This window comes from Eubalaena glacialis, chromosome 1, assembly GCF_028564815.1.
Source record: "Eubalaena glacialis isolate mEubGla1 chromosome 1, mEubGla1.1.hap2.+ XY, whole genome shotgun sequence".
NCBI classification, from domain to species: domain Eukaryota; kingdom Metazoa; phylum Chordata; class Mammalia; order Artiodactyla; family Balaenidae; genus Eubalaena; species Eubalaena glacialis.
The window spans coordinates 29,959,454-29,985,329 of NC_083716.1; the positions used below are offsets into that span (position 1 = coordinate 29,959,454).

The 25,876-nt window shown below is 35.5% G+C and overlaps 1 protein-coding gene across 3 annotated transcripts in view; it reads left to right on the forward strand.

Annotated features, from left to right (window-relative positions):
• Positions 1-25,876, forward strand: part of HPSE2 (heparanase 2 (inactive)) — a 632,120-nt gene that overhangs the window by 362,925 nt on the left and 243,319 nt on the right. For 2 of the 3 annotated variants that reach the window (XM_061194599.1, XM_061194604.1), the window contains one exon: positions 21,429-21,600. In XM_061194599.1, coding sequence (XP_061050582.1) covers positions 21,429-21,600 — 172 coding nt within the window. Of the gene's footprint in view, positions 1-8,897; positions 9,072-21,428; positions 21,601-25,876 lie in introns of all 3 variants that reach the window. The other variant, XM_061194590.1, reaches the window with a different exon arrangement.

The window sequence follows — 25,876 nt, forward strand, 5'->3', positions numbered from 1 at the left end:
CATACTATTCTGAAGATAGGTAATTTTTAACTGTTACATATCTGGTATAACATGGGAAATATTCAAAACAGGGTAATTTCAAAGAGCCATTTTCATTTTATGCATGCCAGAAAAATAAAATTAGATAAGTGGAAAACTTGAAATAGAAATTGAGTGACAGGAAGAATAATTCAATAGAAGGGGTACAGAATTAGGCATCGGAAAACTGGCCCATGGTTCTGTTTCTGTGCAATGTTAGTCAAATCTTGTGATCTCTCTAGGCCTCCATTCAAACATTCACTCTGTGGGCAATATAATATGACAAATAGATATGAAGTTATTTTGAAAAGAAATAAGTGCTATAATATTGGGGGACCAAAAGGGTTATTTAGTTAAGTAGATGTATCTCTGCAACACAAATGCATTTTTTTGTAGAGATATTATTATATGAGGTCAACTGCTATTTAATAGGTATTTCGGTCAAGTATTTGAAACTTATGAATAAGGCAAACAAACTCTGATTTGGGAAGTAATTACCTATAAGGAAAAAGTCCACCTGTCTTCCATCCTATGTTTCCCAGCAGATGTGCTAAACACATAGTCTCTACTTTCTCAGCACGTTATCGGTCCTCAACACTAAGCAATCTGGCTTCCATTTCTATCTGTATTAGTTTTCTTGAAGCTCATCAGTCTTCGTTTGATGGCCAGTCCTTTTGTTAAGGCTTTGTACTGAGTATCTGCTATGGCATTACATTTGTTCCTTCCTCCAGGTTCTAATGCCTCCCCCACCCCCACTCAATTCTAGCATTTATTATGTCTTCATATTCTAAAGGGAAAAACAATGATAAGCTGTGGAAAAATGATAGAACATGAAACAGAAGGTTATATGTAAGTTTTGAAACATAAGATATTCTCTTTGTTCTATGACAATAAAAATTTTGCAAAATGTTTATTGATAGAAACTCAGAAAAAGAGGAACTATGAGTGCCATCTTGTGGCAAGGCATGCCGTACCACAGCTAATTAGACATGTCTCACTCGCCCCTCTTCCCCCCAAATATTTTAGCTGTGCTCTGCGTGTCTGTGTCATTTGATACTGGGGTCCATTCCTTTTTGAAGCTTTTTAAATCTCTGTTCTGGGAGTCACTGCAGTAATTCTCAGTCTTTATCTTCCTTTATGTATCTTCTTTACTTTTCAAGATTCGATATTATATTATCTTATTATTTTGAAAATCACCTTCTTCGTTGGATCTCATTGCTATTCTTTCATCTTGACTCTTGGATCATTCTATGACTTTCTCTTATCTCTTCTTGACAATTCCACTTACTTCTCTCCTGACAACTGTGGCTCTACTCTAAGACTCAGCCCTTAGTAGAGTTGTCAGATAAAATACAGGACCTCCAATTAAATTTGAATTTCAAATAAACAATGAATAATTTTTAGCATAAGTATGTCCCAAATATTAATGGGACATACTTGTATTAATGCAGTAGCATTATTTGTATTTGTATTTGCTAAATCTGGCAATCCTAGCCATTAGCTTTCTGTTCTTTCCTTATTTGTGATAGATACGGAGATGTATTGCTCAGATTTCCCTTCAAAGAAATACTTGCTGCCCAGTGGTGGGGAGTAAAGTCAGCAGACAACAGCCTCCAGCTGTCATTTCCTTCAGGATCTGTCTGCCTAGCTTCCACTAGAAATTCCTCTGTTCTTCCAGTTTCTATTGAATAGTCACATATGACTCCCCAATATTATTCATTCCAAAATGAACACTTAAGGTAATAAGTAGAGTATTTGAATGCATTTAACAGCATGTAGTAATAGACATAATCTCAAGGGAATTTGCTACAATGAATAATGGTAATTCAGGTTGGGTTATATATAGGGTGCAGACAGATTGCAAGTGGTATTGAATGGGCCTAAATAACACCTGCAGGAGTCAGACATTTATTAAGGCTTATTGTGTGTTGGATACTGAAATGGATGCTAAAAAAGCAGACATGGTACCTTCTCTTTGGCAAATGCTCCAGTCTGCCTTTAGAGAGGGACGCAGAGCTGAACAATGATAGCATGGTTGTCTATTGCTGTAACAGGAGCCAATAAAAAGCTGGTAGAGATGAGAGGAGGGAGCTCCAATGTCTCTACCTTGGAGAATAAGGGAAAACCTCACAGAGAAGGCCATAGGCCTAAGCTATGAAGAATGAAGAAAAGAGGAGAAAGGATATTCCAGGCAGAGATAAAAAGCTTAGAGCAACGAGAGCCATGGAATAATGTGGTTTGTCAAGGAATGGTGAGGAGTTCTAACATGACACAAAGTTCATCACACTAGTGTTTGAGAAACTTTTTGGCCAGTCTAAGCAAGTATCAGGCAGAAAAAATAGTTTACTTGTTTTAAGGACTCAGTCCAATCTTATTCATTTCTAAATTGGCAAAAAGGACAAAAATACCCCTTGGTAACTATTTGTTCTTTTGAAAACTTCATGTGAAGGGAGAGTGCTTTTTCTGTGTGGCTAAGGATTTACACATGTGTTTCTTACTCTTAGCTCTTAGAGGACAGTACTGAACTTCAAAAGGGGAGATGGGTGCTGAGTTCAACAGCGTAGTGTCAGCTTATTCTAATTGTGAGCACATGAAAATATGAACAGATTATCAAATCTCATGAAAAACAAAATGTAGAAATGGGACATACTTGAGCAGAGCTCAGTTGATACTTTGACATCCTCTGAGGCAGCTGCCTCCTGCCCCACCCAACCCCTCCAAAGAAAAAAAGCACTTAATGGAAAGGAGCCTGTTTGGGGTAGAGTTAATACTTGGGATGCTTTCCTAGGTATTGAGTTATGAAGAGACTTTAATGCCTCATCTTGACAGAATTCTGGGGAAGCACAAATTGGAAGCCAGAATCACTTAGCAAGTCACTATTTAATTCCCAGGTGACATTTGTGCCTCCGTAATTTCTATAGAAGAGGAGTTTAGAGGTGGCTATCAGTTAGGAAGGTGAGGGATGAGGCCGCATCTATAAGATTTGTTCAGACAGCACTTTACATAAGATTAAGAAAATGTTAATTGTTCCTGTAAAATTAACAGGGGCTGGGATACGCTGCTTTGAGGACAGTGGTTATCTGGAAATCAGAAAATCCCTGTGACAGTTCCACTCTCCCTCCTTTATAGCTCTGTGTGTCTCCCAACCTTTCAAAATGTTTTGCTTAACCAGATTTATATCTTCAGTCAAAACTTCTCCCCTTAACTCTGGATTTGTATATTCTGATCACTCAAATTCTTTACTTATGTGTCAGTTAGTCATCTCAAACTTAATGTAGCCAAAACCAAAATTCTGATCTTTGCCTTCCTCTCCTTCCATCTCCCAATCTTCTACACTTCTTTCTTAAATGTCATTTTCATCTTTCTGTTGCTCAAGTCAAAAGCTTGAGTTTTCCTTGACTATTTTTTTTCCCCTCAGACCCCATATCCAATCTTCAGTAAATCTTCTACCTTTAAAACATCCCAGGAATCCAACCACTTCCACCACTCTGCTGCTACCACCCAGGTCCAAGCCACTATGATCTCTAGCCTGAATTATCACTATAGATGCCCAGCTACTTTCCTCGCTCTCACCTTTGCCCTCTATTCACCCTGTAGTCTCTTTTTGGCTCAGCAGCCAGGGTGATGCTTTTGAAATGTGAATCTGGTCATGTTCAAAACCATCCAGTGGTTTTCTGTGTCATTTAAGATAAGAGCCAAGGTCCTTACAATGGCCAGTAAGGCCCTACACAATCTGACCCTGCTGCCACTCTGACCTCATCTCCTATTTGTCTCCCTTATGTTCATTCTGGGGCAGCCATACTGGCCCCATTGCTCTTCTTCACAATCATCAGTCTCTTACCTGTCTCAGGCCTTTGCCTTTACTCTACTCTCTGCCTGGAATTCTTTCCGTAGTTATCCCCTTGACTTGCTCCCTAACCTCCGTTGGGTCTCTGCTCAAATGTTAATCTTATCAATGAGGCTTATTTAAAATAACATACCACCCCCAGTGGTTCTACTATCCCCTACCCTGCTTTACAGACTCCATCAACCCCCACTACAGCCACATTAGAGGTAAACTCCATGGCACAAGGACCTATTTTCTGTTTTGTTCATGGCTATAACCCTGGAGACTATAATATTTCCTGGCATATAGTAGGTACTCAGTAAATATTTGTTGAATAAATGAATGAATCCTACTTGAAATTCCAGCCATCTCATTGCTTAGATTAATGGGAGCCCTATTTTTTGTTCTTTGGATTGTTGTTTGTCTATTTTGTTTTTAAAGTGCCAAGTGCTGAGGAAACTGAGAAAAATGACCATCATTTATATCTTAGTGTGACTTCATTGACCTTATCCATTTGTAATATAGAGCTGAGATTAGCCTCATTGAAAAAATGGTTTTTGACAGATTGCAGTCTTGGTTCTTGATTTTTTTACTTTAACCTATCTCTGGTACTACTCTAGTCATTATTTTGTTTCTTTTCTTCCTTTTGTTGCCACAGAACTTCAAGAAGTAAGTTCAGTGTACCAGAGTCTATTCTTTTTTCTCTACCATTCATTCTTTAAGTTCACACCCCAACCTAAATCTAGAGTCTAATCTCATTTTTTGATTAACCATAATAAGTTTACTTCTTCTTTCTCCTTTTTCTCCTCAATTTCTCACCAACATCTACTATAATTGACCAGCACCTCCTTGAAACTGTCTTCTTTTGGGTCCCTTAATTCTACATTTCTGGTTCTCCTCCTTATTCTCTGTCCCCCCCTTTTTTTCCTTCTTCCTGACCTTTATATGTGGACACTTCTTAAGGTTTTGTCCTACCATTTTGTCCTTCAAAACTCTCAAGAAGTTTCACAGCATCAACTTTCTCAGCACTATATAGATGACTCCCAAGCCTCTCTTTTCCATCTCTCTAAGACTCCAGCTCCTCATCTTTAATTGCCTGCTAGACAAGACTCCTTAAAGTTCTGTTCCTATGAGATGCCTAGACAACCTGACCATAGGATATAAAGGCATTGGCACCCTCTGGTGGAGAGAGTAGAAGTCATCTTTAAGTATCTGCTTGCTTGGATGGAACCTGACAGGAGATGTTACAAGGAAGATTACATTTGTTGAGCATCTACTGAATGCTCTATATTCAAATATATGTCATTTAAAAATAAACTTCATGGTATATTTCTTGAACTAGCAATAATAATTATTATACATATCTTTCATTGGGAACTTTCAGTTTCTTACTAGACCATTTTTATGCAACAAACAGGATTTGGGCTGTGTGAACTCCTAAGCATGATTTTAAGGCAGGAAATTGTTCTCTGATAGATGCTGTGAAGCATATAATGAGATACAGTATCAGCCTTAAGGAACTTGACAGTTTAACTCGGTAAACATGCCATTCACTCTGGAGAAGTGACTAAATCAAGAGGTAATCCCAAGGTAAGACAATGTCACAGGCGCTCAGATGCCAACAAATGGTGTAAATCCTGAGTTTAAAGAAGGCTGAGGTCACTGTAGGCGGATTGGTGGGTTCACTGAGGAATGGCTTCATGGAGGAGGTGGGACTTAAACTTATCCTTCACAAAGTATTTCCCAAACTTCTAGCTCTCTAGTTCTCAATTTTTGCCATATTAACAAACTGTCTATATTGTTATTTTTCCACATTTTTCTTTATACTGACACTTTTTTGGTAAATACCATTTTCCTTGTCTTAAACCATCAAATCCATAAAATCACAGGTTTGATGTGCTTTTCTGTTTGACATATGTTTTTCTATTACATATGAAACAAACACAGATAATCCTCATCATATGGAGACAATTAGGTCTAGAAAAAGGCCACTTAAAGGGGATTAATCTACCTAAAAAGAATATCATTCATATGAAATTTTGATGCAAAAGTTTGATTAGGGTTTTAGTTTATAAATAAAACTAAAAATTATGAAAATAAGTGTATTTCATTTTATACTTAAATTATAAGCTGTTATTGCAGCTATGAACAATTTGAATGAACTAAATGATATTTAATTGAATATTGAGTATTTTTCTGATAAAATAATTTAACTTTTGTGGCACAATCATAAGTATTAAAAAACATCAAAGTAGACCTCATATGATCTTTTAATAAAATTATTTTTTGAGCAACCTGTTTTATTATCACTCTTGTGAGGTTTCTCTTGTTCAGTTAACTGATAAAATTCTTCTAGATCCTTACTTATTAGTGGATTTGCATGTGATTTAAGCAATTATCAAACATTATTTTCACTGATCTCACGAAACCCTGTGTCTTTTTCTCACATTTGCAACTTGGCTTTCCAACAGATTTGTACTGAGTTTGCCTTATATTGGAGAAACTAAAAACATCATTGCTTTGATTAGTGAGGATATTGCCAAGTGGAAGGAATGTTTAAGTCAGTTCTCAGCTCAACAGTGAATATTTTAGTGTTAGGATTACTTTTATTTTCCTATGCATCCTTTAACTCTAGGACAGCCTTCTCAAACTTTATATCAGAGAAACACTTGAAACATTCTCAAGTCTCAGGGAACTTCTGGATAAAAATTATATATAAAGCTCATGGTATGTCAGTGTAATCATTTAGTTGTAGATATTATAATCCAATAATAATTGCCAATGCTCTTTTAAATAGAGTGATATTTTCCTGAGAATCTGTTTAGTTTGGCTGACATTTTAGCCTATTCTTTTGTAGGTTCCCCCAAAAAGGTCAGTGATATGGATAGAATAAACTTCAATTTTTCTTTTTAAAATGTTCTACTTGATTTTTTGGTGCCTTACCCAAGTAAGGCTAAAACATTATCACAAATTTCTATCATATAAATGCTGTTGAGGTATGGTACGTGATATATGGTAAGCTGTAAGCTTAGTTTTTTTTCCTTCCTATTTAAAACTGAAAATGACCTTTTAGACAACCTTTCTAGAAAGAAAAAGTAATTAACTTTCATTCTTGAAATTAATCCCTTTTTTCCTTTTTATGAATTTGAAAAATTATAAGGCAAACATAGTATGTTTTTGTTAAGTAACTGGTTTAAACCAAAATGGGATATAATTTTTCTAAAGATAGGCTTGTTAGGTTGTTTAAATAAGGTTTATGAATTTATGTTAATGTGGTTTTCAATATGAAAATAAATTTACAGTATTGAATAGTAAAGTTACTAAAACTATATGTCAAAGCAATAGGAATAAAATTATAGCCTAAGAAAACATTTTCTATGAGACTTTGAAAGAAACCATTTTCTTACTGAGTGGCATGGTCAGATTATGTAGATAATTATAAGATCAGTATACACATGTGTTAGTTTCATGATCATTTTAATAGGCCTAAAAATGCATTTTAATCTTAATTGCTATTTTGGAAATAAAAATAAATAATTAAGTTTATTTCCTTTTCTTTTAATAATTAAGTTTATTTCTTTAATGTGGAACTATTCTGTTTGTTGTTGCTTAGTTACTTGATTCTGGGTTTCATGTGAGATAAGTTCCCATGGATTTTATTTTCAACTAAAATGAGACAACTTCCATCCTTTTTCTTGATGCTTCTTAAAAAACACTTTCTTGTACATGTATGGAGATAAAAATGGCAGCAACCCTGTATCCCACTTCAAAAACTGATAATGGATTCAACCAAATGATCATGGTCCTGCTTCGTAGGACTAAAAGACCTATAACAGCTGCTATGAGACACCTTGGTCACTCTGTGTCATCTTTTGCAGAACCCCCTAATGATATCTTATAGAGCCCCACATGGTGTTCCACAGAATCCCATTTGAGAAACCCTGCTCTAGGGACTTGGATAATGAGTACTAAGATAATGTGAACTCCTGTACATAATTATTAACCTAAAATTTTTTTTCAATCTGTATACCACTTAAAATCATGTCATCCATATTTTGTGAAAAACTGTATAAAAGGACAAGTAAAATCTGGATATGTTTAAAAGAGAAAGAAAAGGCGCGACGAATGAGAATAATCAGAACAAAGGCCAGTGGGGCAGGGGATTCTATAATAAATAGAACTGGATAACACCTGCAAAGAATTCTTTGACAGTAATAGAGTGACCTGAAGTTGGGGAAAAATTATAGTTGAGTTGTAGGGGCCTTGAACTAAAGAAAACAAAGGTCTTGCAAATCCACTAAGGTTTTGAGGAATAAGTGAAACTAATGAAATTGATTGGGAAAAGATGAATCTGGCAATCTGGGAAGAATCTAGCGGCAGACAGGCAAGTACATTCTTGTAATAATTCATGCAAATGGAAATGAGAGCCAGAACCAGAATGGTGGCAATAGGAGTGAAGGAATGGGATGGATATGGGACATATGGTAAATAGCATTCATGGTATCTGGGATCAACCTAACAATGAACATATTTCTATTAGTAGTTGTGGTATTTCCATTCTCAGAAATATTAGAAATGTGAAATTGAGTGAGATTTGTTTTGGAAGTGCTGCTAGGTTGAGCTATTTTCTGACTCCCCAGCCAGTCATTGTTTCCTGGCCTTGTCTCCTGACACTATTCCTATCATTTCATAAAGGAGTACAGATCCAGCAGTGCCAGATTTTCTGATTTTTTGAGAAAAACTATAAATCTAGCTAGTTTGTGATATCTCCCCATTTCTAAATGTTAGCAATTCAATTTTTTGTTAACAGATAAAATATACTATAGACTAGATTTGGTTGTCAATTTGCAAACTTTATCTGGAGTTGTGTGTGCTGCTTTTGAAAATCACCTTGAAATGTACCCTGAACCAAAAGGTAATAGTCCCTTTTGGAAGCCTCTGTGTAATTCCTATTAGCAGGAAGCTCATAGAAAGGCTTTTTGTAGTAGCTAATATTTTCCTTTTGTTGGGATGTTGATTTGAAAGTTACAAGCCTTTCTCTGCTTCTTCCCAGCCAGGTCTCTAGACAAACTTTATAACTTTGCTGATTGCTCTGGACTCCACCTGATATTTGCTCTAAATGCACTGCGTCGTAATCCCAATAACTCCTGGAACAGTTCTAGTGCCCTGAGTCTGTTGAAGTACAGCGCCAGTAAAAAGTACAACATTTCTTGGGAACTGGGTAATGGTAAGTAAGGATGTTGTTTCCTCTGAATTGACAAGATAAAGGGTAAAAAATAAGATGGCTCAGACCATCTCTAGTACAGTGGCCCAGAAAACACTTGGGTTGTTTGACCACTGAGTTGACCTTCCAAATGGTAAAAGACCAAACAGTTGGAGAGTAGATTTAGTGAAGCCCACCATTTGCATCTATAGTTATCTCTGGTTCCCTTATTCCAAATATAGGGGAAATGCCAAATGTGACTTATGATTAACAAATTGATATTAAACCAGATACAACCTATCTGCTCAGCCTAAGCTGAAATTTACAATCTTCCATAGAACAGTGGTCCTACAAGATGACCCTTATAATAATTCAAAAGAGTTTGGTCAAGTATATTTGGGAACTGGTCTACAGTATATGTACTTCTTGAAGGTTCATAATGCACATTAGCATGTAAAAGGCTTGAGAAGTCCTGTTGCAATAAAATCTGTATAACATTTTTTTAACCCAGCATTTCTTAAATCATTTAACCAGGGTTGGTCTCAGGGGCATGCAACCTGTGCAGTCACATAGGATCTCATGGTTAGAAGAGACCCATGCTTGGTTTAATGCTCTGCTATCGCCATCTTAATTTTTAAATAAAGGGATCCATGTTTTCATTTTGCATGGGGCCCTGCAAATTATGTAGCCAGTCCTGTTTAATCATTGCACTGTGTGTGTGGGGGTGTGGGTGTGTGGGAGTGTGTGTGTGTGTGGGAGAGAGAGAGAGAGAGAGAGACCTATTATCATCTCATGGAACAATGTTCCATGAAACACACAATGTTCCTAAATCACACTATTTTTCCTAGTGATATATATGTATGTATGATACATATGATATTCTGTAGATTCCATGAGTCTCTAATATTATTGAGTCAACTACTATGGGTTATAGTTAAAATTACGGATAGTATAAATTTGAAAATATTCTGATTCCTAATAAAAAGACATTTTAGTAAACCTTAGAACAAAAAAACCAAGAATTCTCTTAAAATTACTGTTACAAATTGATAATAATATTTTTGTCCATGGCCATGTATATCTGTAGCTAACCCATGTTTGTTTGGAGCACCGTGTGTGTGCGGGGGGGTGGGCAGTGTACACATACACAAGCACATGTGTGTATTTATGCACTCCACTCTAGAATTTGAAGTTCTCATAAGGTAGCAAGTGATGAGGATCTTATAAGAACAAGTGTCTTTTTTCCTATCACTAGCCATTAACTGGAATGTAGCTCTCTCTTCCTTCCCTGGAGTGGGGGAAATTGGGGGAGAGTTAGCTACCAAATGGAGACTTGAGCTGAACTGAAGATAATTTGGTTACAGGGGGCATAACTAGGGTAGCCTGAGATTTTTCATCTTCCCAACCAGTCTAGGTATCATACATTCTAGGACAAGAGCAAGAGTGATGTGATCAGCTTAGAACGAGGCAAAATTATTACATAGTAGACAAAGCCATTTACTGATCCCTCCCCGTCATATCTTCTATTTCATGCTCCTTGACATTCTTTGGTATTTTATGTTGTCTACTCATGACTACCCCACCTAACCTTACCCTGCTCCAGTGTCAGACTCCACCCAGCTTAGCTCTTTTCTCCAAACACAGCAAAATATTCTTCAAACAATTCAAACAATGCATTCCCCAAACAGGGCATTATACCTGTCATGAGGGACCAATTAGGTGTAATGTTTAAAACGGGTGTGTGTAAGACAGTAAGGAGTGGTAGGGCCTCTGATGAGCTAGAGAATACATGCTGTGCCTAAAGCGTTTGTTTTCTTTCTAAAATATTTCTAAATAAAATTGGTTTGTAAAAGAATCTCAGCTGGTTGTAGATACGCCCAAAGCAATTAAAACTTACTTACAAATGACTGATGGGAATAATTCCTCCAGGGTTTGTGGCATCTCTGAATTTGGGAGCTTATTAAATTAAATAAATCTTTAATTGGTATAACTGACGTGATTTGGTGGGGGTGGGGAGAGTATAGGCATCTTTCTGTATATATGTCTGTTCCAAATAACTGAGAGTCTGCCCCTTTCCATCCTTCCCCCAAATTATGCTAAACAGTTTAGAGACAGAGCTAATTACATTTTTAAAATGTTGTTTAGTCACCTTAGCCACACAACACTTGATTCCCATCATCATCAATCCATCTTCAAGGATTAACAAAAACAAAGAATCATTTTTGAGGAGGAGAAAAGGCACAGTCATAGACAAGAAAATAGATAGGGATATAAATAGCAATAGATAGAAAAATAACCAAATTTATGAATTTAAAAATTCAATAAGGTAGAAAGTATCTGGTAATGTTCCTGTGAGCATTTCTATCAAGGTAGATATAGATGGTTTTTGAGTCTCTAGTCAAGAAGACTAGAGTTGGTCTGTTTCCCCACCCCCTTGCTTTTATTTTAAAAATTGCATTTCTATTTTTTGATATGACAAATAAGTAGTTTGCCCAAATAAACACACCTTTTAGGGTTTGAAGATTTATTTTGCTGATTCTTCTAATTCATTTTACAACTACTGATAGTTTTTCTTGTGCTAGCATCATATCCCTTAAGATATCCATTGTATTCTGTTCACAACGATTCTGTGTTGTATATTTAGGCCCTTGCCCCTCAAAAATTATCTGATCATCCTCCTGGCTTGGACTTGTCTCTCCAATCTTTTATCCATTTTCTTTTTTGTAACCATATCTTTTTGGACAGACATAATAGTTTAACTTTCATATCCACATTTAGGGAGGGACAATAGAACTGGTCAGTTCTCTCATCCTCCCATATACCCACATCCTGTTAACAAGTACTTTACCTCTAGAGCAAATCTGGCATTGGAAAAACTAAAGTAGATATTTCTTTGGTTGTTTCTCCTGGAGTATCTAAACTTAAAGTGACTAAACTTTTTTAAAGTTTAAAGTATCTAAACTTTTTTGTCCTTTAAAATCAGTGAATAGTGTGGGCTACAGACCATGAAAGCAAAATATACCCAGTATCAAGAGGTGAAGATTAAGAAAGTTTAGGATGTCAAAGTCAAAGAATGACTCTCTTGATACAAGATTTTTAACAACTATGTTTTGTAAATATAAATGTTTCCTTAAATGTCATAAATTGTAAACTCTATATTTGATTAATGCTAGGTGATGATTGTAATTATTTGCATTTCTATTAATCATTGGTGAATCTAAAGTAAGGAAGAGCAGGGGGGAATTTTGAAGCCGAGACTCAAGTCTTGAAAGTGTAGAATAAGAAATTTAATCCAATTCTGCTCCAGAGAGATGGTGTTTGTTCTATAGAGGACTATCCTTAACAAAAATTTTCTGAAGATAATGCAGCATCTCTAATTGAACACTACATTATGAATTGCTTCCCAAATTAGGTGTGTTCCCCAAATTGATCTGCCCACTTCTGAGAACAAATAAAAGCCACTGTAATTAATTACTGAATCAGTGTCATATATTTATACCTATGCCTGACCTATACATTCACCAATTATTCTTGTTTGATTTTAGTTATATGAATCAGTTCCCTGGAACCTGATGTCTACTGAGCAATTTCATAAAATCAAAATTATGACCTTATAAAACTTAGCCCCTTAGAGATGATGATTCTGGCAGCCCAGCTTTATTAATTCATTCATTAACTCAATATTTATTAAGCTTTTAGTCTGTGTTTGTGTGGATAAATGTATGATGTATTTATGTATAGCCATTTATACAGTTTTATTATGTATATTTGTGTGTATATAACAGGTATAGTCTTGTGAAGGCCAAACACAGGGTTAAGCCACAGTGTTCAGACACACTTCCAGTTGTTTATGAGGCTAGATCATAGCCCATAGCTTTAGAGAACTGTATTTTTGTTGGAGAGAGTTTGGTGCTTAGGGAAGGAGAAGAGGGGGAAAGAGGAAGAGAAGGGAAGATGAGAAAACATATATAGTTTCTTTACCTGCTTACTTTTCTCCTTTCCCTCTCCCTGCCTGCTTCTCACCTTCATCACACTTATCTTCTCTATTCTTTCTCCACGTACTCCCACCTACATAATACTCTCATGCTATTTAGTAAGTTTATAGACTTGTACAACCATCTCCACAGTCCAATTTTAGAACATTTCCGTAACTCCAAAAAGATCCCTCATGCCAGTTTTCAGTCAGTCTCTGTAACCATTCCCAGTCCCAGGAGACACTAATCTGCTTTTTGTCTTTATAGATTTGTCTTTTGTGGACATTTCATATAACTGGAATCATACAATATGTAGTCTTTTGCATCTGACTTCCTTCACTTAGCATGTTTTTGAGGTGTATCCATTTCGTAGCATGTAAAAGTAGTTCATTCCTTTTAATTGCTGAATAGTATTCCAATGTATGAATATATATATTCATATATATGTGTGTATATGTATATCTCTCTATATATCTACATAGAGATATATCTATATGTATATCTATCTATATATATATACATATATATCTCGCATTTTGCTTTTCCATTCACCAGATGACAGACATTTGGATTGTTTCTACTTTTTGACTGTGATAAGTAATGCTGCTGTAAATATTCATATACAAGTCTGTGTGTGGATATATACTTTCATTTCTCTTAGGAAGATACCTGGGAGAGGAGTGGAGTCGCTAGTTTGTATGGTAAATTTAAGTTTATTTTTAAACAAACTACCGCACTACTTTTCAAAGTAGCTGTACCATTTTACATTTTCCCCAGCAATGAATGAGGATTACAGTTTTTCTACATCTTTGGAAACACTTGTTAATGTCTATTTTTTTGATTATAGCCATTTTAGTTGTTTTGAAGTAGTATATTAATATGGCTTTAATTAGCACTTCCCTAATGACAAGTGATATTGAGCATCTTTTCATGTGGTTATCAGCCATTCTTACATCTCCTTTGGTGAAATGTCTACTCAAATCTTTTGTCTTTTTAATTGGGTTATATTATTCAGTTGTAAGAGGTTTAAATATATTCTGGATACAAGATCTTTATCAAACATATGACTTGCAGATATTTTCTCCCAGTCTATAGCTTATTTTAGCATTTTCTTTATGGCATCTTTTGAAGTTCAGATGTTTTGAATTTTGATAAAGTTCAGCTTATCAATTTTTTATTCTACTCCTTGTGCTTTTGGTATCATATCTTTGCCTAACCCAGGATCACAAAGTTTTTTCCTATTTTTTCTTTTAAAAGTTTTGCAGTTTTTGCTCTTACATTTGGGCATAAGATCCATTAGGAGTTAATTTTTGAGTATGGGGAGAAGTAAGAATCTAAATTCATCTTTTTGCATATGGCTATCAAATTGTCCCAGCATTGTTTGTTTAAAAGATTATCCTTTCCTTACTGAATTCTCGTGACACTTTTGTCAAAAATCAGTTGACCACAAATGGGTTTATTTCTGGACTCAAGTCTCTTCCACTGATCTGTATGTCTGTCCTTGGACTACTATACTAGGACTACATTGTCTTTTTTTTTTTTTGATATATGTATTTATTGCAAAATGATCACCACGATAAGTTCAGTTAATATCCATCACCTCACATAGTTACAAATACTTTTATCTTGTGATGAGAACTTTTAAGATCTACTCTGTTAGCAACTTTCAAATATACAATACTGTATCGTTAACTATAATCACCATGATGTACATTACATCCCCGTGACATTTATTTTATAAGGTAAGTTTGTACCTTTTGATCATCCTCACCCATTTTGCCACCCTCACACCTGCCTCTGGTAACCACCAATCTATTCTCTATGTTTTTTTTTACATTGTCTTGATTACAAGTTTTATAATGAGTTTTGCAATTGGGAAGTGTAAGTCCTCCAACTCCATTCTTCCTTTTCAAAATTGTTTTGGCTCGCCTAGGTGTTTGCATTTCCATGTAAATTTTAGGTTCAGTTTGTTAAATTTCCTCAATAAAGCCTGCTGGAATTTTAACAGAGAACATTGAATCTGTAGATCAGTTAGGGAAAATTGCCATCCAATAATATTGACTGTTCCTATCCATGAGCATAGATTACATCCCATTTATTTAATTTTTAATTTCTCTCAGCAATGTTCTGTAGTCTTCATTGTACAAGTTTAGCACTTCTTTTATTAACTTTATTCTAAGTATTTTATTCTTTTCGATGCAATTGTGAATGGAATTATTTTAATTTCATTTTTGTATTGTGCATTGCTAGTATTTAGAATTGATTTTATATATTGATCTTTTATCTTGCTGAACTTGATTTTTAGATCTTGTTTATTTTCCCCTACCTGTGTGAATTCTTTAGGATTTTCCGTATACAGGATATGTTGTCTAAGAATAAAGACAGTTTTACTTCTTCCTTTCTAATTTAGATACCTAAATTATTTTCCTTGCCTGATTGCACTGACTAGAACCTCTAATACAAATGTTGAATATAAATGGTGAGAGCACACATCCTTGCCTTGTTCCCAGTCTTAGGGGGGAAAACATTCAGTATTTCAATTAAGTATGATATTTGCCATTAAGCATTCAGTATTTCACCGGTAAGTATATAGATTTTTCTTAGATACTGTTTATCAGATTGAGGAATTTCCCTTCTATTCATAGTTTGTTGAGAGTATTTATCAGGAATGGGAGTTGGATTTTGTCAAATGGTTTTTTGTTTTGTTTTGGTTCGATTTTTTTGCATCTGTTGCGATGATAATGTGGTTTTGGTCTTTTATTCTATTAATACAGTATTTTACATTAGTTGGATTTTGGTATTAAATCAACCTTGCATTCCTGGTGTAAATCCCAATTGGTCATGATATTATAATACTTTTTATATATTGCTGGTTTCAGTTAGTAAATATTTTGTTGGGCATTTTTGAATCTATATTATGAGAAATATTCATCTGTAGTTTTCTTGTGATGTCTTTGTCTGACTTTGCTATCAGGGGAATATTGACCTCATAAAATAAGTTGGGAATTGTTCCCTCTTCCTCAATTTTCTGGAAGAGTTTATGATGAATCGTGCATTATTTCTTCCTTAAAAACTTGGTAGAATTCACCAATTAATCCATCTGAGTCTGGGCTTCTTTTGTGGAAATAATTATAATGACTAATTAAATGTTTTTTGTTGTTATAGGCCTATTCAGATTTTTTTTTGAGTTTGTTTTAGTAATTTGTGTCTTTCTTGAAAATTTTTTCATTTCATATACATTGTGTAACTTATTGGCATAAAGTTGTTCATTGGCATAAGGTTGTAGTCCCTTATCCTTTTAATTACCGTGAGATCCTTAATGATGTTTCTTTTCATTCCTAACTTTGGTCATCTGTGTCTTCTCTCTCTTTTTTATTTTTCTTTTTTGGTCAGTCTAGCCAAAGGTTATATCAATTTTGTTGATCTTTTCAAAGAACCAACTTTTACTTTAATTAGTTTTTCTCTATTTTTTATATCATTGGTTTCTTCTCTAATTTGTATTATTTCATTTTTTCTTCTTGCTTTGGGTTTAGCTCCCTCTTCTTTTTCTCCTTTCTTAAGATAGAAGCTTAGATTATTGATTTGAGATCTTCTTTTCTAATATAGGAGTCTAAGGCTATAAATTTCCCTGTAAGCATTGGGGTTTTTTTTCCTAAACAACAAAAAATAGCTAGAAGTCTAACATATAGTTATCAGCAGATCTTTTTTTTTCCTGAGGTCTCTCTTCTTGGCTTCTTGGCTCACTATGTCCTCACATGGCCTTCCCTCTGTGTGTGCATGCCTAGGTCTCTTTGTGCTCAAATTAACTTTTTTCAAGACTTTTTTAAAGAGTGGTTTTAGGTTCACAGCAAAATTGAGAAGGTATAGAGATTTCTCATATATCCGCTGCCACATGTGCACAGCCTCCCCCACTATCAACATCCCTCACAGAGTGGTTCATTTGTTACAACTGATGAACCTACATTATACATCATAATCACCCAGAATTTATGGTTCACATTATGGTTCACTTTTGGTGAGCACATACTATGGGTTTGGACAAATGTATAATGACAGGTATCCATCATTATAATATCATGTAGAGTATTTACTGCCCTAAAAATCCTCTGTGCTTCACCTATTCATTCCTCCCTCCTCTCCCTAACCCTTGGCAACCACTGATCTTTTTACAATCTCCATATTTTTTTCCTTTTCCAGAATATCATATAGTTGGAATCATACAGTATATAGCCTTTTAAGATTGGCTTCTTTCACTTAGTGAAAGACATTTAAGTTTCCTCCATGTCTTTTCATAGCTTGATGGCTCATCTCTTTTTAATGCTGAAAATTATTCCATTGTGTGGATGTACCACAGTTTGTTTATCCATTCACTTACTGAAGAATATCTTGCTTGCTTTCAAGTTTTGGGACTTGTGAATACAGATGCCATAAATCCATATGCAGACAAAGTGAGGACATAAGTTTTCATCTCCTTTGCATAAAAACAAGGAGCATGATTGCTAGATTGTATGGTAAGAGTATGTTTTGTTTTGTAAGAAACCATCAAACTTCCAAAGTAACCATATCATTTTGCATTCCCATCAGCAATAAATGAGAGTTATGTTCCTCCACATTCTAGCTTGTATTTGGTGTTGTTAGTGTTACAAATTTTAGCCATTCTAATAGGTATAGAGTGGTATTTCATTGTTGTTTTAATTTGCATTTCCCTGATGACATATAAAGTAGAGCATCTTTTCATATACTTGTTTGTCATCTGTATATCTTCTTTGATGAGGTATCTGTTAAGTTCTTTAGCCCATTTTTTAATCAGGTTGTTTGTTTTCTTATTAAGTTTTAAGTTCTTTGTATATTTTGGATAGCAGTCCTTTATTAGATATGTATTTTGCAAGTATTTTCTCCCAGTCTATAGCTTGTCTTCTATTCTCTTGACATTGTCTTTTGCAAAGCAGAAGTTTTTAATTTTAATGAAATCCAGTTTCTTAATTACTTCTCTCATGGATTGTGACTTTGGTGTCATCCCATACATTTTTATATATTATAGTTTCATTTTCATTTCATTGAAAATATTTTCTAATTCCCCTTGTGATTTATTCTTTGATTCATGGATTATTTGTTTGATTTCCAAATACTTATAGATTTCTCAAATTACTTTCTGTTGTTGAATTCCAATTTAATTTTGTTGTGGTCAGGGCACATACATTATATGAGTTAATCCTTTTCAATATACAAGACTTGTTTTATGGCCTAGCATAGATGGTCTATCCTGAAGCATATTCTATATGCATTAGAAAAGAATGTGTTGGGTGCAGTGTTCTATAGATAATTCAATCAGGTCAAGTTAGCTGATGATGTTACTCAAGTTTTCTATATCCTTACTGATTTTCTTTCTAGTCACTCTATTCATTATTGAGAATGTGGTATTGAAGTCTCTTTCTGTTATTGTTGAATTTTCTATTTTTATTTTCAGTTTTGTTAGTTTTGTTTCATTTATTTTGGTGTTCTGTTGTTGGTATGTATATGTTTGTAATTGTTATATCTTCCTGATAAATTGGCCCTTTTATCATTATAAAATGCCCCACATTGTCTCTAGTAACATTTTTGTCTTAAAGTCTATTTTGTTTGTATTAGTATAGTCATCCCAGCTCCCTTATGTTTACCATTTGCATGGCATATCTTTTTTAATCCTTTTAACTTTCACCCTTCTGTGTCTTTGACTTTAAAATGTGTCTCTCTAGTTGGATCTTATTTTTTTTATTTAGCCTGATAATTTCTGCTTTTAATTGGAGTTTTTAATCCATTAACATTTAATGTAATTGTTGATATGGTTGAACTTACATCTGCCATCTTGCAATTTTCCATATATTTCATTTTTTTTATTCCTCTGTTTCTCCTTTACTGTCTTTTCATTCAAAAGGGATATTGTATAAGGTACCATTTTAATTTCTTTTTGTTTTGTTTTAGTTATTTTCTTGGTAGTTTCTTATTATAATACATCTTAACTCATTACAATCTACTTTAGGGTAACACTAACTTAATTCCAGTTAACTGTAGAAACTGCTCCAATAAGACTCCATTTCCCCCTCCTTTGTGCTATTATTATTCTAAGTATTACATCTTTATATGTTATAAGCCCAACAATACAGTTTCATAGTTTTGTTTTATGCAACTGTCATTTAAATTAGTTAAGAGCTGAGTAATGAATATTTTCAACTGTCTTTTATATTGATCTGTGTAACTGTCTTTACTGGTGTTCTTTATTTCTTTGTGCGCTTTTGAATCACCATCTGCTGACATTTCCTTTCACCCTAAAAGACGTTCTTTCTTATTTCTTGTAAGGCAGATTTTCTCACAACGAATTCTGTCCTTTGTTTTTCTGAGAAGGTCTAAATTTTGCTTTCAGTTTTGAAGGATAGATTGCTGCATGTAGAATTCTTGGTTGACATTTTTTTCAGCGTTTTGAATGTGTCATCCCACTGTCTTCTTCTGGCCTCCATTATTTCTGGTAAAAATTCAGCTACTAATTTCATTGTGTTCTTCTGTATGTGAAGAATCATTTCAGTTCCAAAGTTTCCAATTGATAATTTTTTTATAATTTCTATCTCTTTATTTATATTTGATTAGTCAATAAAATCATACTTTCCCTTAATTTTTTATTCTTCCCTTTAGTTCTTTAAACATATTTATACTAACAGTTTTGAAGTCCTTGTCTGCTAAGTCAAACATTTGGGTCCCCTAAGAGATAGTTTCTTTCTTTCTTTATTTTTTTCTTGTTTATGGGTCACACTTTCCTATTTCTTTGCATGTTGTAATTTTGTTGTTGTTGAAAACTATACTTTTTAGATAATATGTTGGAGCAAATCTGGATTCCAAATCCTCCATTCCAGAGGTTATTTTTGTTTTTTCTTTTCTGTTCATTTGTTTGTTTAGTCACTTCCTGGACTAGTTCCTTAGAGTCTGTCTCCCTTGCATCATGTAGCTGCTAGTATCTCTTAAGTTTTTTATTTTCAAATTTTTTTTTATTTTTAAGGCCAGCTTCCTAGGGGTTGCCCCTGAGTCAGCATAGCTTAATAGTGAGATGACGATTGATCAGAGGTTGTGTTTACCTTGAGCTAATAAGGCTTTCACCCTTTGCCAGTAGATCTGTGTGTGGGTTTGGGAACACTTTCAAAATTTAGGCAGTTTACAAGTCTGATTGGCTTTTACTTTTTGACATGCCTTCTCATGTCTCCTTTATGAGTGTACTAGGTTTCACATTCATCTGGGAATGCATGGATAGCTAGTGCCCTCTCCAGTCCCTCCTGAGCATGCACAGCCTTCCAGACTACAGGGGGTATTTGTGGGCTTATCAAAATCCTCAATGGCTTTCTTATTCCCCAAATCTCCCTGTTACATTTCTTGCAAGTCTGCTGGTCTATTTCTTGCCCCTACCAGTGTCAAAACCTGAAGCTAGCCAAAATGTTGGCCTTGCCTGGGATATGTGCTTCATTCCGAATCAAGTTAGCCCCCTCCAGCAGTGGAGCTGCTCATTTTTAGGACTTTACTTGTCTATTTAGAACTACCAAGTTAATAGAAACTGGGGGAGAGGATTTTGCTCTAAGTTATTTCACTCAGCCACTTTGCTATTATTGAACATTAAGGTTTTTCTAACTTTTTGATACAAGGACCATCTTTATGAAGCTTTCCTTTCTTACCATTTGTATTAGTTTCCTAGGCCTACCATGACAAGCTCAGTGGTATAAAACAACAAATATTTTTCAATCACATTTCAGGAAGTCTGAAATCAAAGCATTGCTAGGTTTAATTCCTTCTGGAATCTCTAAGAGAGAATCTATTCCATGCCTCTCTCTAGCTTCTAATAGCTGCCAACAAGCCTTGGCATTGCAGCATCCCTTCAATCTTTGCCTCCATCGATACATGGCCTTCCTCCCTGTGTGTCTGTGTACCTGAATCTCCCTCTCCTTTCTCTATAAAGACACCAGTCATTGGATTTAGAACACATCCTAATTGCATATGACCTCATCATAAATAATTACTTAAGTAATTACTTCTTCAAAGATCCTATTTCCAAATAAAGTCACATTCTAAAGTTTTGGGTTGACATGAATTTTGAGGGACACTATTCAACTCAGTACACCATTTATTATAAAGTATCATTTGAAAATCAGTATGGTCTCTCTGTTGTGGATTAGGTGATCTTTTGCGAAGATTGGTTTGAAAATAAATAGAATGGTAAAATGGCACTTGACTTTTTAATTGGGATAGTTTCTCAAGTTAAGCTAGCTTGCACCCTCTTTTTGGTTATTTTGTTTACATTGTTAAGAAAAAGGCAGAGAGATCTGTGGACAGGAAAGTGTTGGCAGAACCTCACTCTTCTCAACTCTGACTTGCATGTCTGCTTTTAATCTAGAGCCAAATAACTATCGGACCATGCATGGCCGGGCAGTAAATGGCAGCCAGTTGGGAAAGGATTACATCCAGCTGAAGAGCCTGTTACAACCCATCCGGATTTACTCCAGAGCCAGCTTGTATGGCCCTAATATTGGGCGGCCCAGGAAGAACGTCATCACCCTCCTAGATGGGTAGGTCAGATTATTTAACGGTTTTTAAAACATTGTTCATTAAATATAATGAATTAATGTATTTGTATTTTTCCTGGTTATTTCTGGTCTTAAGAAGGGCAGAGAGACTTTTTCATAGTGACCTCTCCCACCATAAATCAGGGATTCTCTACCAAACAGTGGAAGAACTTATCTCTCCAGGCCTTCCATAGTCAGCAGAAGAGGGTGGGACTGGGAGGGATATCACAACCTCCAGAACAGGTTGGAAAGGATGTGTTGTTTTAAAAAGCATATTTAATATTACAGCATTGCATAACATCACTTAATATTTTTTAAAAGGCAAAATATTATCTACTGTATTCTTGGGACCTCTTACAGAAGGTAAAACTTGACAAAATCCTGGACAGTGGATCTGGGTTAAAAAGTTGAGAAACACTACAAAAAAATGCTTGTACATTAAAGCACAGCTTAACAGATAGATTTATTAGGTATTCTAGAGAATTGCTATCATGTGATTTATTTAATTTTGACTGAATCTAACAATCATTTTTTAAGCAGTGGTTATAGATGCAGCACTATGTTAAATGCTCTCTTCCCCAGTCCTGCTGGTGGGCCAGGCCCAGATTAAATAAGTGGAACATACATGCATGTTGGGTCCAGTTATGCAGGGTTGGAGTGGATGTCTGAGGGAATAGCATGAGGAAGACTGAAGATATATGTTGAATCAAAGACTCAAAGAGGATATGTAACTACAACAGAGAGGGTAGGAAAAAGAAAGTTGGGAGAGGCAGGAGTTCATGTGGCATACAGAGTATGCACCAAGGCACACCTTTTGTGCAGCATCCTGTCATATTCTGGGATTATTATCCTGTCATATTATGGTTATTTCTACAAATTCAAAGACAAGTAAGATGTTTTCCAGTGAAGTGTACACCCCAAGTGAGGTTAGATAAATGCTGTACAAGTATAGACAGATACGTTCCAGTAGAAAGAAACCTCTGGCCAACCTCCTGAATGGCCCTTGTGGCTTGATGGCTCTTATGACTCTCTCTCTTCCCTTTTGTGGTAGCTTAGTCTTGATCTAAGCTAATTAACATAGCAGACATTATTGAAGGCTTGGGAAGCTGGAAGGATTTACACTGTAACAACATTAACAACCTGAAGTTTAATTTTAGGCATTTTCGTCTTTACAAAGAATCCCCAAGCCCTTATTTTAATTCCTATCCTTTCCCCATCCTTCTTTTTTCTCTCCTTCTCTCTAAGTAGGAACTTCCGTTTTTTCCTGCAGAACAATTTTCTGACCTTGACTCCTACCTACAAATGCAGCTCTGGGCTTCCCTTTGCATACTTTTGCTGAACTTTGAAATTACTCTGTGTGTGTGTGTGTGTGTGTGTGTGTGTGTGTATGGGATGGTGATGGAGAGGTTGGTTTTATTTTACATGTTTTAATTAGGGGATAAGAATCACATGTGTAGAACATTTTCATAGTTCATAATACACAATCAAGCAAAGCCAATAACTATCACTTAAGTCCACATAGTTATTCTTTTAGATTATATCTTTTCTTTAATGATTTGATTAATATATTTTCATGGGACTGACAGTCTTCTCAGTAGCATGACCCTGTATCAATCATTCATTCATTCTGCAAATACTTGTTGAATAATTGCTATGTTCCAGGTACTATGTTAGGAACTGGGAATGTAAAAATAAACAAAAATAGATACTTTCTCTGCCCTCATGGAGTATATAATATGGTAGGGGAGACATAGACAATAATCAACTTATCTTAAGACTAAAACAGTACCAAGGAGAGGTACCAGGTACTATGAATGATTGTAAGTGCTGGGATTTGACTAAGTTAGGTGGTTGGAAGGGTTCCCTAAAGGAGTCACACTTAAGAGGAACAAGCACATGAAAAGATGCTCAACATTGCTAACCATCAGAGAAATGCAAGCCAAAACCACAATGAGATATCACCTCACACCTGTCAGAATGGCTATCATCAAAAAGACCACAAATAATAAATGTTGGTGAGAATGTAGAGAAAAGGGAACCCTAGTAGACTGTTGGTGGGAATGTAAATTGGTGCAGCCACTTTGGAAAACAGTATGGAGGTTCCTCAAAAAGCTAAAAATAGAGCTACCATATGATCCAGCAATCCCACTTGTGAGTGTATATCTGAAGAAAATGAAAACACTAATTCAAAAAGATATATGCACTCCAATATTCATAGCAGCATTATTTACAATAGCCAAGATATGGAAGAAACCTAAGTGTCCATCAACAGATGAATGGATAAAAATGTGGAATGGAATATTACTCATCCATAAAAAAGAATGAATTTTGCCATTCACAACAGCATGGATAGACCCAAGGGGTACTATGATTAGTGAAATAAGCCAAACAGAGAGAGACAAATACAGTACGTTATTACTTATATGTGGAAACTAAAAAATAAAAAAATGAATGAATATAAAAAAACAGAGTCACAGGTACAGAGAACAAACTAGTGGTTACCAGTCAGGGAGAAAGAAGGGGGAAGGGGCAAGATAAGGGTAGGAGATTAGGAGGTACAAACAAACTACTATGTATAAAATAAAAAAGCTACAAGGATATATTGTACAGCATGAGAAATATAGTCGATATTTTACAATAACTTTTTTAAAAACTTTTTCAGTTTTGACAGTCTAGGGTTGTATTTTTTTAAATTTATTTTTGGCTGTGTTGGGTCTTCGTTGCTGCGCGCGGGCTTTCTCTAGTTGCAGCGAGCGGGGGCTGATCTTCATTGCGGTGCTCTGGCTTCTCATTGTGGTGGCTTCTCTTGTTGCAGAGCATGGGCTCTAGGCGCCCGGGCTTCAGTAGTTGTGGCACGTGGGCTCAGTAGTTGTGGCTTGTGAGCTCTTGAGCGCAGGTTCAGTAGTTGTGGCCCACGGGCTCAGTTGCTCCACAGCATGTGGGATATTCCCAGCCCAGGGCTTGAACCCGTGTCCCATGCATTGGCAGGTGGATTGTTAACCACTGCGCCACCAGGGAAGTCCTACAATAACTTTAAATGAAGTATAATCTATAAAAATATTGAATCACTATGTTGTACACCAGCAATAATGTAGTATTGTAAATCAACTATACTTCAATTTTTAAAAATTCATTAAAAATAAATAAAGTGTAATCTGAAGAATGAGTAAGGTGTTAACTAGACAAAATGAGAAGTAAACAGTATCAGTGTTCTTGGAAGAAAGATAAGCATGTGCAAAGGCCCTAAGGATGAAAAAAGGGCCAGATTACCTAAAGAAAGGTATAGCTAGAGAAGTAATTAGGAGTCATATTATATAGGGACTTACAGGCATAGTGAAGGGCTTAGAATTTCTTCTAAGTGCAGTGAGACAAATATTGAATGTTTTTAAGCTGGGGAGAGAAATAATTTGATTTATTATACAAAAATTATGCTGTGTCTCCTCTATGGAAAATGGATTGGAGAGGAGGCAGGGAAATCGGTGAGAAGGCTGTTGTAGGAGTGCACATAATGACGGGAACCTGAATTGGGTTGTGGCAGTGGAATATATTGTTGGAGGTAGAAACCACAGGACTTGATATATTGGATAAATGTATGGTGATGTGACACAGGGATGTGTAAGTAACTGGGTGGATGTTATTATCATTTACGAAGATGGGAAGATTGGGGGAATAACTGATTCTGGGGAAAAAAATCATGACTTTAGGTTTCATGTTATGTTTATTGTGCTTGAATCTAAATGGAGATAGATGTCAAGTATATCCTTGAATATGAGTCAAGGGATCAAGGTCTCTGCTAGAGATATTAATTTTGGTGGTCATTAGCATGCAAATGGGATTTAAGGCCATCCATGGGAATATAAGAGATCTGTTAGAATATGGAAAGAAAAGAGACAGAGGCTTAGGAGAGAGCCCAGAGGAACTATCGCATTTAGAGATGTGAGAAAAGAGGGATAGCCTTAGAGGTAAGAGGAAAGGGAGAGATTGAGGTGTAGGAACCAAGAAAAGAGAGTTTTAAATAAGGAAGGAGTGCTGCTAGAAGTCCAGGAGGTCAAGTAATAGGAAGACAGAAGAGTGCCATTGAACTTGGCAACATGCAGGTTGTTGGTGACCTTGAGAAATATAGTTCAGCGGAGTGGTGGAACAGAAGTCAGATCACAATAGTTTGAAGAGTGAATGGAGGGTGAGAAATTGGAAACAATAATGTGGACAACTCTTAGGAGAATTTTTACTGTGAAGGAAAGTAGAAAAATGAAGGGAGATTTGGGGTCATGGAAGATAA